The sequence below is a fragment of the Bradysia coprophila genome, unplaced genomic scaffold (assembly GCF_014529535.1).
Source record: "Bradysia coprophila strain Holo2 unplaced genomic scaffold, BU_Bcop_v1 contig_151, whole genome shotgun sequence".
NCBI lineage: Eukaryota > Metazoa > Arthropoda > Insecta > Diptera > Sciaridae > Bradysia > Bradysia coprophila.
Window position 1 is genome coordinate 7,411,700 of NW_023503423.1, and position 15,179 is coordinate 7,426,878.

The 15,179-nt window shown below is 38.2% G+C and overlaps 2 protein-coding genes across 3 annotated transcripts; one reads left to right on the top strand and one right to left on the bottom strand.

Moving 5' to 3' along the window:
- Positions 1-1,090: 1,090 nt before the first annotated feature.
- LOC119074770 (glutathione reductase-like) lies at positions 1,091-3,168 on the top strand. Its single transcript, XM_037181041.1, has 6 exons — positions 1,091-1,437; positions 1,503-1,760; positions 1,822-1,923; positions 1,987-2,409; positions 2,472-2,878; positions 2,942-3,168. The coding sequence occupies exons 1-6, from the start codon at positions 1,260-1,262 to the stop codon at positions 2,954-2,956; spliced, it is 1,383 nt and encodes a 460-aa protein (XP_037036936.1). The 5' UTR covers positions 1,091-1,259; the 3' UTR covers positions 2,957-3,168.
- A 2,260-nt stretch (positions 3,169-5,428) lies between these two features.
- On the bottom strand, positions 5,429-10,857 carry LOC119074771 (venom protease-like). 2 transcript variants are annotated; one of them, XM_037181043.1, is made up of 5 exons: positions 10,601-10,857; positions 6,947-7,325; positions 6,552-6,876; positions 6,208-6,476; positions 5,429-5,638 (listed from the first exon to the last, which is right to left on the bottom strand). In XM_037181043.1, the coding sequence occupies exons 2-5, from the start codon at positions 7,289-7,291 to the stop codon at positions 5,516-5,518; spliced, it is 1,062 nt and encodes a 353-aa protein (XP_037036938.1). In that variant the 5' UTR covers positions 7,292-7,325; positions 10,601-10,857; the 3' UTR covers positions 5,429-5,515. The 2 variants fall into 2 exon arrangements, with proteins under 2 accessions (XP_037036938.1, XP_037036937.1); XM_037181042.1 differs by having other exon boundaries at positions 10,529-10,857.
- Positions 10,858-15,179: the final 4,322 nt, after the last annotated feature.

Below are 15,179 nucleotides of genomic sequence, written 5' to 3' on the forward strand. Positions count from 1 at the left end.
TCTCTAATCCTCGCATCACAATATTACATGGAGCTGACCGACCAGTTGCATCTTGGAGTACATAGTGTCACTCACTTGCGGTCAACATGCCCCCTAGATGCTCAGGTCCACATCAATGCAACCCTAATTTCATCAATCTTAAATCCATTTGGAACGCCTCCGGTGAATTTTTGGAATTTTATCTAGTGAATCATTGCTTAGATTTACCCTTGGCCGATACTACATTTAGTATTCATTTACTCAACTGCTCCTACCTCAATTTTTTTTACTTTTATGCGTTAAAATATCGTTTACGATCCACCCTACAATACAGCTTCAGTTTGGATTTTTGATATTTTTTCTGGTCCAACGTTCGCTATTCTGATCCTTGCAGCTTGATTGTAAGAATCCATTTCCCAAAGTTGCAACAAAACTCATTTCTGAAAGTTTTTTAAAAACTTTCACCCTAAATCTGGACGTCATTTATGAACAGTTCCATATGTAAAATGCGAAATAGGTATTTTCCTAACTAGTGTTGAAATATCGCGCCTTCGTCGCTCATTTCCCACGTCGTTTAGGAAAAAAATTGCTCCTAACTTATGCTAAAAGTCTTTTTTTATCGAATTCGATTAAAAAAGGCATTTTACCATGCGTTAGGAAAATAACCATTATGCAACAAGTTGCGAAAAGTGGTTGTTTTCGTCACTACATATGAGTGGCATAATGTAAAATCTTGACAGTGACTACTCAGTGAAAAAAGACCCATCGAACGTCACCCAAACTACGCATGAAAAAGTTTACTTTTCGTCATTGCAGAAAGCATTTTAAACCTTCGCGCAAAATTCCACTTGAACTTATGGTTTACAGTTCGTCATTATTCGAGTCGCACGAGTGGGAATAAGGGGCATAACCGTGGATTTACATAGCAACGTAAAAGTGACAGATGCAATGTTTTTTAAATACTGCAACCCGAAATTTCATTCATAAAATTAAAATTATGAATGAAATTTCGAGTTGCCGTATGAGAAAATTTTTGCATCTGTCACTTTTACGTTGCTATGTAAATCCACAGTAAGTCACACATTATGTACACACAACCATGTCAAACATTAAAACGTCAAACCCGCTTTTTTGTTATTGATAGTGACGATTTTCGGACAGACATTTATCTTTGAAGTGCTCTTATCTTTTTTCACCGTACCAGTGTCCATCAATTAACTCTGGCGTTCACAATTCCTTGTCGTACGTTCAGCACCTACAGTAGCTCCCTTCGACAAAAAATGTCTGAAATTGTTTACGATTACGTTGTCATTGGCGGTGGATCTGGGGGACTTGCCTCTGCCCGACGTGCAAGTGGCTGGTATAATGCAAAAGTAGCACTTGTGGAAGCATCACCACGATTGGGTGGTACCTGCGTTAATGTCGGATGTGTTCCGAAGAAAGTAATGTGGAATACAGGTAGGTCGAACAAAAGTTCACTTCTTGCCAAATTGATGAATCATTTTCATGTTACATTTCTCAAGCTTCGATTGCTGAAAGTTTACGGGACGCTAAATCGTATGGTTTCGATGTGAGCACAAACTCGTTCAATTGGCTGGCATTGAAGGAGAAGCGAGACGCATACATTACACGGCTGAATGGAATTTATGAACGAAATTTGGGCAACGACAAAGTTGAATATCTGAAAGGTTTCGCTAGCCTGGTGAATCAAAACACGGTCAAAGTACAGAACGGAGACGCGTCCAGTGAAATAAAAGCGAAAAACATTTTGATTACAGTTGGTAATGATGAATAGTGCTCAGACTCAGATTGGAAAATTGTGTCTAGCGTGTTCCTTTTTAGGTGGTCGTCCAATCATTCCGAATGTTCCCGGTGCAGAGCTCGGTATCAGTTCAGATGGATTTTTCGATTTAGAAAGTCAGCCAAAACGTGTTGCGGTTATTGGTATGACTCCGCTTATGTCCTCCCATTCGTTTACTTCCTCACAATAGCTAATCATCTATTCAGGTACCGGTTACATCGGTGTGGAATTGGCTGGCATTTTCCATGCACTGGGTAGCGATGTTACAATCTTTTCTCGAACGAAACAGATCTTGCGATCGTTCGATTCCATAATTAAGGACACGTTGCTGAAGGAGATGCAAAATGTTGGCGTCAATTTTGTTTTTGACTCTGACGTACGAGCGATTTCACAGGATGGATCGTCGAAAAAAGTGAAATTTTTGAGCGATGGCGTGGAAGGCGAAAAAGAATTTGACTGTGTTCTCTGGGCTATTGGAAGGGAACCGAATGTTGACGGGCTCAATTTGAAAGCTGCAGGAGTGACCACTAAAAACAATGGTTACATAGTTGTCGATGAGTATCAGAACACTTCAGTAGCTGGTATCTACGCATTGGGTGATGTTTGCGGCGAAGCTGAACTAACTCCAGGTATGTAATTTGTTAAGAATTTTTTTTCTCGATTTTTCGATTAACAATTGTTCATGTAAAAGTGGCTATTGCCGCTGGTCGAAAACTGTCGGATCGTCTTTTCGGTCCCGAACATTTACGTAGTTCCAAATTGGATTACACAAACATCCCTACTGTTGTATTCTCTCACCCGACTGCTGGTACAATTGGATTGAACGAAGACGCGGCTCGCAGCAAATACGGCGACGAGAACATTAAGATTTACACATCGCGCTTCGTTAACATGTGGAATGCCATGCTCGACCATAAAGAACCAACGGCCTACAAATTAGTCTGTGCCGGAAAGGAAGAGAAAGTGGTCGGAATGCACATTATCGGCAGAGGTAGTGACGAAATTTTACAGGGATTCTCGGTGGCAATTAAAATGGGTGCAACGAAGGCGGACTTCGATTCGGCCGTTGCTATTCATCCGACGGCATCTGAAGAACTTGTGAGTCAGTACATTCAATATTGTAGTCCTAATCAGCTAATCGATTCATTTCCACTATCTAAGGTAACAATGCGATAAACGACATGACATCTGGAGTGATAATGGAAAAAATGAAGCACCGAATTTCACCGCAGATATCTCACATCATTAAAACAAAGTTATAGCTGCTACTGATTGGTGGCCTTTATATGTTTAGATTTTTGGAAATGTTTTTTGTGTTACGACACTCATATAATGTATAATAGGATCATTCAATTTGAATGATGATATAAATGTGGTTGGCAAATATAGAACTGAGTTTCTATGTAAAATTTAAGGAAGACCCGCGTTTCATGTGGCCAAGGAATAATCGACCGGTTACCAATGTAGGGGCCACAGAACATCCTGTGAGGGATTCTTTTGAAAAACAGCCTACCGAAATCGGACGCATTTTCCAGGGGACTTTTTTATATGTGCCTAGAAAGGTAGTCGACTAAAGAAGCCAAAACCACTTTCAAAAAAATTCTTCGAAACTTGTGTGGCTACTGTGAGGTGATCAAAAACCGAAAACTTGCAGTTTTCTTACAAAAATTTCTCCAGTTACACGAGCCGTACACCGTCGTGTGGGGTGTCATTAGAAAGGTAATCACATGTACTATTGAGCCGAATAGTGACTTATTGGGCTTAAAATTCATTGACACTGAAATATGTGCAGTTGAAGTTACACCACATAAAACCCTATTTGGCCCAAAAGCACATAGAATTACCTTTCGAATGATACCCCACACGACCATGTTCGTTTTGTGTACCTCGAGAAATTTCTGTAAGAACAGTGGAAGCCTTCGGTTTCTGCACATATTTCAGTCTGGATGAATTTTAAAACCAATAAGACCCTATCCGGCTCAATAGTACATGTGATTACCTTTCGAATGACACCCCACACGACGGTGTACGGCTCGTGTACCTGGAGAAATTTGTGTAAAAAAAGTTCAAGCTTTTGGGCTTCAATGACCTCTCGCTAGCCACACAAGCTTCGATGAATTTTTTTGAAAGTAGTTTTGGTTTCTAGGGTTGAAGTCCTTTCTAGGCACATATAGAAAATTCCATTAGAAAATGCGTCCAATGAAAGAGGAGGAGAATGTGTTGATTGAAGTTAATAGAGTTCGATATGCTGAATACGAAAAATCCGGGTGCCAGGCTGAGTTCGAGGTCGTTTTCGAGAAAAAAAGGGGGAAGTGCAAAATGCAGAGTTTTTTTTCGTCTAGGAATCACCCTTTTTCACTACTTTTTAGTAGTTTTCAGACTGAAAAAATTGTTTTAAACAAAACGTTTGATCCAGGATCTTGTTGCTTGGTAAATTTCCTATAAGAAGATCCATTTCACACTTGCTTGTAGGTTTATAGGACACCCAAGAAAAATATAATCCCAACAAAAATCTCTTCGAGAAAAGTGTGACGCAGTCTTTGAAATACAATTTCTAAAATGAATGATATCGCTAGAGTTGACGCTTTCAGCTTCGTTACGCAAAAATTAAATTTTACACCCAATTTTAGTTCAAACAAACTGGCTTAGTTTTTCTCATCATCTGCCAAATAATTTTTACCAAAAAAAAATTTAGACTGGAAACAACTAAAATTTTACCAAAAAAATCTGCGTCGCAAAGTGGCAGATGTTCAGGAACAGACCAGCAAGAAAATTTATCTGCCACATGCGACGCATATTTTTTTGGTAAAATTTTGGTTGTTTCCAGTCAAATTTTTTTAAAAAATTATTTGGCAGATGATGAGAAAACCTAAGCCAGCTTGTTTGAACTAAAATTGGGTGTAAAATTTAATTTTTGCGTAACGAAGCTGAAAGCGTCAACTCTAGCGATATCATACATTTTAGAAATTGAATTTCAAAGACTGCGTCACACTTTTCTGTCACATATGCCTGTCACATATGTATCTGTTCTTACTCGTAAAACTCGACCCTCGAAAACCACACTCAGAAACCACTTCGAGGCCAATAAAACAAAATTCTTGTTTTTCCTGGGGTAATGGCGTATCACATCTTCATTTTTATGCCCACCCTGAGGTTCCTGCAAAATTTCATGGAGATTGGCTGACTAGTTTCCGAGATCGACCGTCGATAGATAGACAGATAGAAACATACAGAGGAAGTTGAAAGATTTTGATTGTTTGGGAAAAGTCAATTTGGTGTATTTTCTATGAAAAGTGCCAATTTCAAAACGATGTATCTCCGGTAATTTTAAAGCTACATAGTCGAGTGATAGCTCGTTTTGCTCGTATTTGAAGCGGGAATAAGATAGAATAGGATTTGTGGTGATACAGGCCAAAGGAAAGAAACTTAAATTCTCGCCATATAGTTGCCCCGTCTCAAAAAAATTTCTTCGTTCTTTTTTTGGAAGTTAGACTGCGTCAAGTCCTCCGCTAACGCTCCGGACATGATAAAGAACATCAGAATTCAAAAACGTAGCAAATTATTGAGAATGTATCCGTGATTCATACAAACTAAAGCAAATTAAATTTCTGAATATTGGACATTTAGGGTGGGCCGAAAAAAAAACAGTTTGTTTTACTTTTGTGCAATTTCTTTTTTGTCGATTGAAGTAAACTCAAATTTCAAAATCCTCTGGCGGGCGTATCCAGTTTGACTCTAGGATGAGGGCGGGGTCTGACAGAAACCACGTGAATATCCTGCCCATTGATAACAAAAACCACTGCAACAATAACCAAGACCTCCATCGGCTTGACACACAGTTCCGTTAGCCAAACATCCCTGTAATTGAAAACGAGAGTGATTGATATTGGTTGATAACAAAACCACGAACAGAGTCGGAATGTTGATACTGAATTGACGACAGAGTAAAGTTAAAGGTTTATTTTACTCTGCCGTGTACTGAATTACATGAAAAGATCTAAAGTGCAAGCCATAAGTTTTCCATTTAATTAACGCACTTCAAGGCTTGAATCAAGCAGAAGCGAAGTGAACATTTTTTCCAAATTTTTACAGTGTCAAAATTTGTATCATGCCCGCACGTTAGTAAGCGGGCGTGACGCAAGTCCACTACCAAAAATGTTTTAACAAAAAGGAGGATAATACACTCACTGTCTACTTTCAGTAGTCTATTTAGAGTAACAGTCATGCTTCAAGTGCGTTGATTAAATTGGGTAATTTTTTAAATGTACATAGGGCATAGGGCAATGTGGCGGTAGGCAGATGGAGAGACTTGTTCGTTTCCGTACCTTAAAAGTATCTAGGATCAGATTGCCTGAGTCAAAACAAAAAAAAAACTCGGATGAACGTAAGAAAACCTGATAAAAATTGACAAGTACTAGAGAAATCACCTGGGGCGTCAATTCAGTTGAAAGCTGCGGTACATTCTGAGGCGTGGATTCAGATGAAAGTTCTGGTTTGTCTCCCAATGTGGTCTTTATCCAAGACAAATATTTTGCAACATCAGTAAAAACGACATACTGCATCGCGTCGCAGTCTATTTTTTGAGTTATCAGGTTCACTTTTCCTTGGCCGACTGACACAATTCCTCGAATGTAATAGATGCCATTTTCTTCAAAAGTAATTGACCCACCGCTGTCACCTTGACAAGCGCCAGTGCCTATAGAAAAACATAATTAAAAAAGAACATCGAGCTGTCGCTGTGCCACTGCCGGCTAAAGTTTAGTATTCAAACCGTTTCTTGTGCCAGCACAGAAATTTGTCTCTGATAGAATGTCTCCAAAGAATGCCGGATTGCTTTTAAGGCACAATAAAGATTTCACCACTGGGAAGCTAGCTTGTTGAAGTACATTCGATTTTACACCATTTTCCGTTAGTCCCCAACCAACCACTGTTCCGAACTTGCCCACAATTTCTGATAGATCTGTTCTGTCTGGCTTCCACAAACAAATCGGTTGGACATAATTGTTAAAAATAGCATCGGCTGAGAGTATAATAATGGCAATGTCATTGACGTAGTCAATTGTGTTGTAATCGGGGTGAACAAATATTTCAGACGCCTGGAAGATCGTTATTTAAATGTATGAATGTGCATCACTCAAATTGTACTGAGCAAGTGTAAAATTCTACCCCGAATGACTGAACGCTATTTTCATTTATATCTAGATTAAGACGTCCCAACGACACAGAAACTTTTTCCACATCCATTTGTACATTGCCAACAGTTACACAGTGGCCTGCTGTCAAAACCGACTTTGAACTGATCAGTGATCCTCCACATTGATAATTTTGTTTGTTTTCCAGATGATAGATAGCAGCGTGCCATGGCCAATGATGTGTTGCACTAGATGATCGTGTCAAGAATGGAGTCAAATTAGTCAGTCCTAGTCTTCCACACTTGACAATTTGATGTTGACTGTCAACTTGTATGAGCACATGGAGAAAACATATTGTAATTACTTGTGAAGGTCTCATTTTGAGCAAACGATTCGTTTTTAAAAGAGGTCCGCTGCAAGAAAAAAGTTCACATCAACTGGTTATTGGACTTTTAGACAGAGTAGGAGAGCTACGGGGACAAGATAAAAACCAACTTGTAGATAGATATAGATAGATAAAGTACAACAAGTAAAGAAGGCCGTTAGCGGCAACAGAGAAAGTTGTACTCATAGTATACATCGTTCATTGGCAACAGGAATGATGACAACTGCCACAATCGTCTTGTATGATTGAAGGAAACTATCAGATTGTACGGCTGACACTGATTTCCAGGTGAAGTTCTAAGAAAGATATGACAAGCTACCGAGTGTTGAATACCATGCCCAAAGTAGCAGAAGGTGTTCGATAAAGGAACGGCGTTACGCACTAACCGAACTTATTTTTTGTATCGCTGTAAAGCTGAGGTCCTCCACATTCATAATAAGTAATAATTTAATCAAATAATTGCATTAGTGAGGTCACAGAACTCATCAAAGTTCACCGAGGTTACATTGATTTTGAGAAATTTTCCGGAAGTCATATTTTCGTCCGATAATCAGCAAATTTTATGAAGTTAATATTTGCCCCAGGAGTACTTGACCTCAGCTTTCCAACGAACCCACAGACGCCCGTGTCCTCGTCACCTTACGGAAATGAAATCCGGACTACGAAACCCCATTTTTCGACTTTTCGCCACTTACAACCAACCAGGTATGGAAGATCAAAAATATCTGAGACTGGTTTTGGGGCCTAGGCACCAAGGCCTAACTAGGCATATGTAAAAAAGTCCAGGAAAAAATAGCGCCGATTTCGGTCAGTCGAAATTCAAAAGAATCCCTCACTAACCTTCTTGAGCACACCAGTGGCGTGACTCCACTTACATCAATCGAGCTTTTGATAATAACTACCAATTGTACATTTTCAACTCCGACGTTTCAAAGGCTTTCAACCATGCCAACAGATCGTTAGACATCAGAAAGCAGGCCCGGTTCCGACTCCGACAAATTATTATTCTGGTTTAATCGTACCTATCAGATCGGAAACAATATGTCACGCTGGATTCAACAAAACCGTGACAAGCTCCTACAGTTGCTTCGGAACCCAGACCTAACGTTTTAATCACACTACGAGTATACAACCAACAGAGCTAACATAACTTTGAAATTCGTGAAACGACAGTTTCATATTTTGGAAAATGACAAAATCAAGATTATTTACAAACTACTCGTTCGTTCAATACTTGAATTTTCGGCTCTGATTTGGTCCCTGATTTACTTAGTGCATAGAAACTCAATTAAAAGTATCCAAAAGCAAATGGCAATATTCTTACTCGTAGACAACACGGGACATGTCAGGGTCTCGACAGACATCGGGCACGGCAGAGTAAAGGTAACCCAGGCAGGAGCGCTTGTTCCGCTCCTGCCAGGTTTACTTTTACTCTGCCGTGCATCGGGTCAACGCGATAATTCTGTTCATACACACTCTGTAATCATTGGCAAATATCAAGACAGAGGTAAATAAACCTTACTCTAAACTTTACTAAACTAAACTAAGGTAAATGATGGAGAGTTGACCTAGTAGAAAAGTGATCTTAAGTTGTCCGTGTAAATTTGTATGAAGAAAAAATAAGCGGTCAACTCACCATCCAATAAACCGCGAGTTGTCCTATGACGTTTGTATATGGGACAATTCACGATTTGTTGAATTTATATGAAATCGGACAACTCACGGTTCACGTAGGTTAACTCTGCATTTTTATTAATTAATTAACTTTGTTAAACGGAATCTTCAAAAATTAATAAAAATTTATGTTAATTAAGTAAACAAAAGATAAATCTTTTAAATAAAAGTGGTTCCAGTTAACATAGTTCCAAAATCGATGAGAAATTCAAGTTCAAAGTTTGGCTTTGTCAATTTAGGTCAACTCTCCATCATTTACCTTAATAAACTTTACTCTGTCGTGCAAATATATAACTCACTAAATACACCTCCGATCAATGATGATCTATGCTGAACGATGGAGTGCGAAACTAACGACATGCCAGCTTCATCAAGTTAAGAACGTACAATTCCGTTTTTGTTTATATATTTTCACTTATTTATTCTTGACTTACTTTATTAGATGTTCGATAAATTTACTTATTGATTTGACGAGAGTTTTTTTTTCTTGTTTTACATTTTTTAATTTGACCTTGTGATGCTGATTTTATTTTCTGTTTTTCGGTATTTGTTGTATGTGATAAACCGTCGACTGTATTATTCAGGGCCCAATATTTGACAAAGTTTCACGAAGTTTCATCAGACGTAAAGTGAATATAGTTATTTGTGTATCTGTTTTGGACGATTGTTTTTAGGTAATTTCGACTTAGGTAGCCCGAACGAAGTAGGGCTACATGCGAAAGTGCCTAAAATCAATCGTCCAAAACAGATACTCAAAAATTTTTTCTACCAGAGAAAAATCTCAAAACTCCCTCATTTTCGGCCCCGACACATGAAAAATATAAAAATAATAAAAATACAATGTGACGTGTGACCACTCGCATTACGTTTCTGCAAATGATACACACTCGCGACTGTTCAGTGTTATTATTATTATTGTTATTATCATTAAATGAATCTAGGTCCCACCATTTGGGCGGGTCAGATCTCTTGACTGACAACTTTATATCGAAGCATCACAAATCACTGATACAAAAACCTTCGCCTGAGTCCAAAATTCTTTGGAAAAGTATTGTTTTTGTTCTTAATTTTCTTGATAATTTGTGGCAAGATTTTTGGCAGACTTCCCACTCGTATGAGCTCTATATTATTCTATTTCATCGTCTTATTGTTAACATTAATCAGAAGTAAGCAATGCGAATGTAGAACGATTAGAGGACTCTTTCACTTTGGTGCAAAAAGTAAGTCCCTCGGTACTTAATGCACTCACAAAACCTTTAATCATGAATAAAATATCACGGCTCGTGACTTCTCACTCATGGGAGCTAAAAGTTTTCGGATTGCTTTCATAACATTTCATACAACTTTTGGGACTGACATTTTAGGGTATTTTCTGGCATAAGACCCTGACTTACAGTCAAAAGAATAATTCTCCCTTAGATTTGCTGGGATATGATTTCATTTTATTAAAAGTCGGTTTTTGTCGAATCACCGCAGCTTCATGCGCTTTTTAACTTAGAACATGCGATTACAAGGTGAACTTTAATTATTAACACAAAGTTGACAAATATTATTCTCTTAGATGAAGATTGTCGCTGAATTAAAATGTCTTTGTGTGTTAGTTGAGTTTAATAAAGAAGAATGTCAAACCTGTTTTATGGTCACTATTGAATTGTAATTTTGAAGCTTTTTCATTCAAAAACTTTTCCCACTTGTTAAACCACCAATACAAAATTCTTCTACTTGACTGATAAACAAATGAAAAATTGGAAAAGTACCGTTTATCCCGATAAGGTAATACGTCTGAATAGTCAAACGACAATATTTACTTCGACAGACGACAGACGACGTCACGCGAATGAAAGCTCGTTTTGTTAGTTTAGGTTTGTTCTTTTCATTTTACTGACCGGTTTTTGCATACATAGAATTAGATCTCAACTGACTCGATTGTTATGGATATCTTGCCGACAGGTAAAGAAACTAAATTATTCATTATAGCGTTAACTGTACTCCTATTCGTTAGAGCTTGTCGTTTATTTTCGTCATCATCGGCATCGATAATAGATGAACACCCATAACATTATATACATAAATACATTTCGGATCAACGGTGACGATTTGCAAATAGTAAAGAACTGTTTCACGGTCTGATAGCGGACCTTATCTGACAAATCCATATTCTCAGTTGGTGACCTGTTACAGCATTTTGTGTCTGTAATTACCTCGGATGGAACACGTAACCCTAAAACTGAACTAAACTCAACCAGAAACAGTGGATGAGGACAGCTATAACGGACTGTTTCCCACAACGACAACAAAAATCAATGTTCAAACATTTGAAGTAAAAGATTTCACATCAATAATACTTTTTTTTCACACTGTCAAGTTTAAGTACTCTATTTCGAGTACCACTAATGCTTGAAGTGCGTAAAGAAAATTCATTCGTAATTCATATAACTACTGGCTACCGATATCGAAAGGAAGAGAAAGGGGGGTCGGAATGCACATTATCGACAGAGGTAGTGACGAAATTTTACAGGGATTCTCGGTTGCAATTAAAATGGGTGCAACCATAGAGGTAGACTACCTAGAGGAATTATGACCCGGAATTCATTGAATAACTATATCACACACACCACTAACACGAAAACATCAACTATGTTTTGCTTTTGACGTTATGAGTCCCTTTACTTTTGACATTAGGACTCCCTTTTAACTGTCTGTACACGGAGCTGTCACACATACATTTAAATATATGCTTTTTCATTTTAATTTATGCAATTCAGTGAGCGAATTCGATACTTACGCTGCCCGATCACCGTTGAATCACAGAGATTTTGGCTGTTTATTGTTGATGTTACGATTAATTCGCTGTTTGTGATGATTTCATATCTTCCTCGTTTCCGAATTTTTATTCACGAATTTCTTCGGTCGACTAACTAATATAGATACTACGGTAAAGTTTAGAAATTCTGACAATTTTGTTTAAAAATGTGGCTGAACCAGGTTTTACCAGAATCTAATGACCTCAAGATATGAAACCCAGTTCTTTTTCTATACATTCCTGACTCCTCTTTCCACGATTTTCAGTCCTCGACATATTCGAGGTTCACTCGATTCTCGTGGTTCTCACTTCACTCGCTACAGTAAAAATTATCTATTCATATTTATAGACTGAGGCCTTACATCAGTGTACAAAGACAGGCCCTTCAATAAAAATTTAAATTTCTTGTTCTTCAAAATTCGGAATATGACGAGGACTGTTCCTCTTTGATTTCAATGATTTCAGAGAAATTAAAATCTTAAAAATTCTTTAAAAATTCCAGATCTTAGGAATTTTTGTAATTCCAGAGGCTATTAGACCTGGAGCCTATGGTATTTTGAGTCCCTCATATGGTCATATAATTCTCTTGGGTACTAAAGGGTGCCCATGAATACGAGCGACAAAAAATGTTCTACGATTTTCCTGGAAAATGCATATTGGGGCATGCCAGACAAAAGGGAAATCGAAAAATGATCGCTTTTTGTCGTGATAAGCCCACGACCTGAAATTGGTGTCATTCGATGCCCACGGACCCTAATAAACATAAAAACACCCGCCAGACAAAATTCAGTCGGAACTGTGAGCTGCCAGACAAAATGAAAAGCCCAACATGGCCGATTTTTGTCGTGATGACCCCATGATCTGAAAGTGGTGTCATTCGATGCCCACAGACCCCAACGAACAAAAAAACTATCGCCAGACAAAATTCAGTGAGAACTGTGAGCCGCCAGACAAAAAGAAAACTTGAAAAATCACTTTTTCCATCGTGATGTTACATGACCGAAATTTTGATGTTTTTCCATTCCTATGGACCCCAATTAACAGAAAAACCCACGCCAGACAAAATCTAGTGGGAACTGTGAGCCGCCAGACAAAAAGAAAACTTGAAAAATCACTTTTTCCATCGTGATGTTACATGACCGAAATTTTGATGTTGTTTCATTCCCATGGACCCCAATTAACAGAAAAACCCCCGCCAGACAAAATCTAGTGGGAACTGTGAGCCGCCAGACAAAAAGAAAACTTGAAAAATCACTTTTTCCATCGTGATGTTACATGACCGAAATTTTGATGTTGTTCCATTCCCATGGACCCCAATTAACAGAAAAACCCACGCCAGACAAAATCTAGTGGGAACTGTGAGCCGCCAGACAAAAACCAAAAACATTCTAAAAGTAAATAAGTCTTTAGATAATAGGCGGATGCCACCATGCCAAAAAGTTATTATTCAAAAAGTGAAACGATTAAAATATATTTCATCAATTTGGTGTAACTCAACAATCTCGAAACCGTCTACGTTGAACCCCTTAAACTTTGGCTGGCAGCAAATCGACGATCGCTTATCACCATTCTGGTTTGAGGGAGACGCAGCACCAGGCAGCATCAATGAAATCGTACACGAAGTTGTCGAAAATGATATTGATGAGATCGATGACGCTGATGATACTACTGATACTGATAGTGACATTGAAAGTGAAATATCTGAAGATTACGACTCTGACTCGTATTAATTTTTTAATTCATTTCCAAATGTATGTTGTTGTTCTTGAAGTAACCGTGGAAATCATGTAGAGAAAATGAATTACAAATAACACATTGAAGAAGTGATTTTTGAAGTTTGGTTTTTGTCTGGCGGCTCACAGTTCCCACTAGATTTTGTCTGGCGTGGGTTTTTCTGTTAATTGGGGTCCATGGGAATGAAACAACATCAAAATTTCGGTCATGTAACATCACGATGGAAAAAGTGATTTTTCAAGTTTTCTTTTTGTCTGGCGGCTCACAGTTCCCACTAGATTTTGTCTGGCGGGGGTTTTTCTGTTAATTGGGGTCCATGGGAATGGAACAACATCAAAATTTCGGTCATGTAACATCACGATGGAAAAAGTGATTTTTCAAGTTTTCTTTTTGTCTGGCGGCTCACAGTTCCCACTAGATTTTGTCTGGCGGGGGTTTTTCTGTTAATTGGGGTCCATGGGAATGAAACAACATCAAAATTTCGGTCATGTAACATCACGATGGAAAAAGTGATTTTTCAAGTTTTCTTTTTGTCTGGCGGCTCACAGTTCCCACTAGATTTTGTCTGGCGTGGGTTTTTCTGTTAATTGGGGTCCATGGGAATGGAAAAACATCAAAATTTCGGTCATGTAACATCACGATGGAAAAAGTGATTTTTCAAGTTTTCTTTTTGTCTGGCGGCTCACAGTTCTCACTGAATTTTGTCTGGCGATAGTTTTTTTGTTCGTTGGGGTCTGTGGGCATCGAATGACACCACTTTCAGATCATGGGGTCATCACGACAAAAATCGGCCATGTTGGGCTTTTCATTTTGTCTGGCAGCTCACAGTTCCGACTGAATTTTGTCTGGCGGGTGTTTTTATGTTTATTAGGGTCCGTGGGCATCGAATGACACCAATTTCAGGTCGTGGGCTTATCACGACAAAAAGCGATCATTTTTCGATTTCCCTTTTGTCTGGCATGCCCCAATATGCATTTTCCAGGAAAATCGTAGAACATTTTTTGTCGCTCGTATTCATGGGCACCCTTTAGTACCCAAGAGAATTATATGACCATATGAGGGACTCAAAATACCATAGGCTCCAGGTATATATGAAGAATTTTTACGCGTGGATCACGAGAATCGCGTGAACCACGAGAATCGCATGGACCACCGGAATCTTGAGAACCACGAGATAGAGTCTTAAGTCATTTTGTTAAAATAATGCACCGACGTCTTCTTTGGTGACGAAAAATGATTCTATATCTAAGAAAATTTCTGAGAATCACTATCACTATCATGGCACACGATTTTCCACTTACCTCTCTGTGAAAAGAATCCATCCTATCAAAACACTTTAGAAATAGCACGACGGCGTTCCATCGGAGACAAATCTAATTTTAGCTAGATAGAAAACTGTTTGTACTCTTTGCTTTAATAATTTTTCTTTTATTTTCTTTTTAAAAAAACGGCTTCGAAAGCGATGACATGACTTAATAAATTTAATTTATCTTTGTAATGTACTTAGTTAATAAATGCAATCAATCAATAACCGGTATATATATTCTAAAATCTGTTGTCAAAAATGTCTATTTGTTTTGAATTTTAATTTAAATAAAAACAGAGATCTTTCCTATGTAACTTTGCCTTTATATATACAATGTCCTTCATTTCTGAAAAGAAAACCGAACA

Excerpts from the sequence above, each read along its gene's own strand:
- LOC119074770 (XM_037181041.1), top strand. The coding sequence starts at position 1,260 with ATGTCTGAAATTGTTTACGATTACGTTGTCATTGGCGGTGGATCTGGG. Across the intron at positions 1,438-1,502 it reads GAAAGTAATGTGGAATACAG|CTTCGATTGCTGAAAGTTTA; the intron begins GTAGGTCGAACA and ends ACATTTCTCAAG. Across the intron at positions 1,761-1,821 it reads AAACATTTTGATTACAGTTG|GTGGTCGTCCAATCATTCCG; the intron begins GTAATGATGAAT and ends GTTCCTTTTTAG.
- LOC119074771 (XM_037181043.1), bottom strand. The coding sequence starts at position 7,291 with ATGAGACCTTCACAAGTAATTACAATATGTTTTCTCCATGTGCTCATA. Across the intron at positions 6,877-6,946 it reads ATAGCGTTCAGTCATTCGGG|GCGTCTGAAATATTTGTTCA; the intron begins GTAGAATTTTAC and ends ACGATCTTCCAG. Across the intron at positions 5,639-6,207 it reads CAACTGAATTGACGCCCCAG|GGATGTTTGGCTAACGGAAC; the intron begins GTGATTTCTCTA and ends TTTCAATTACAG.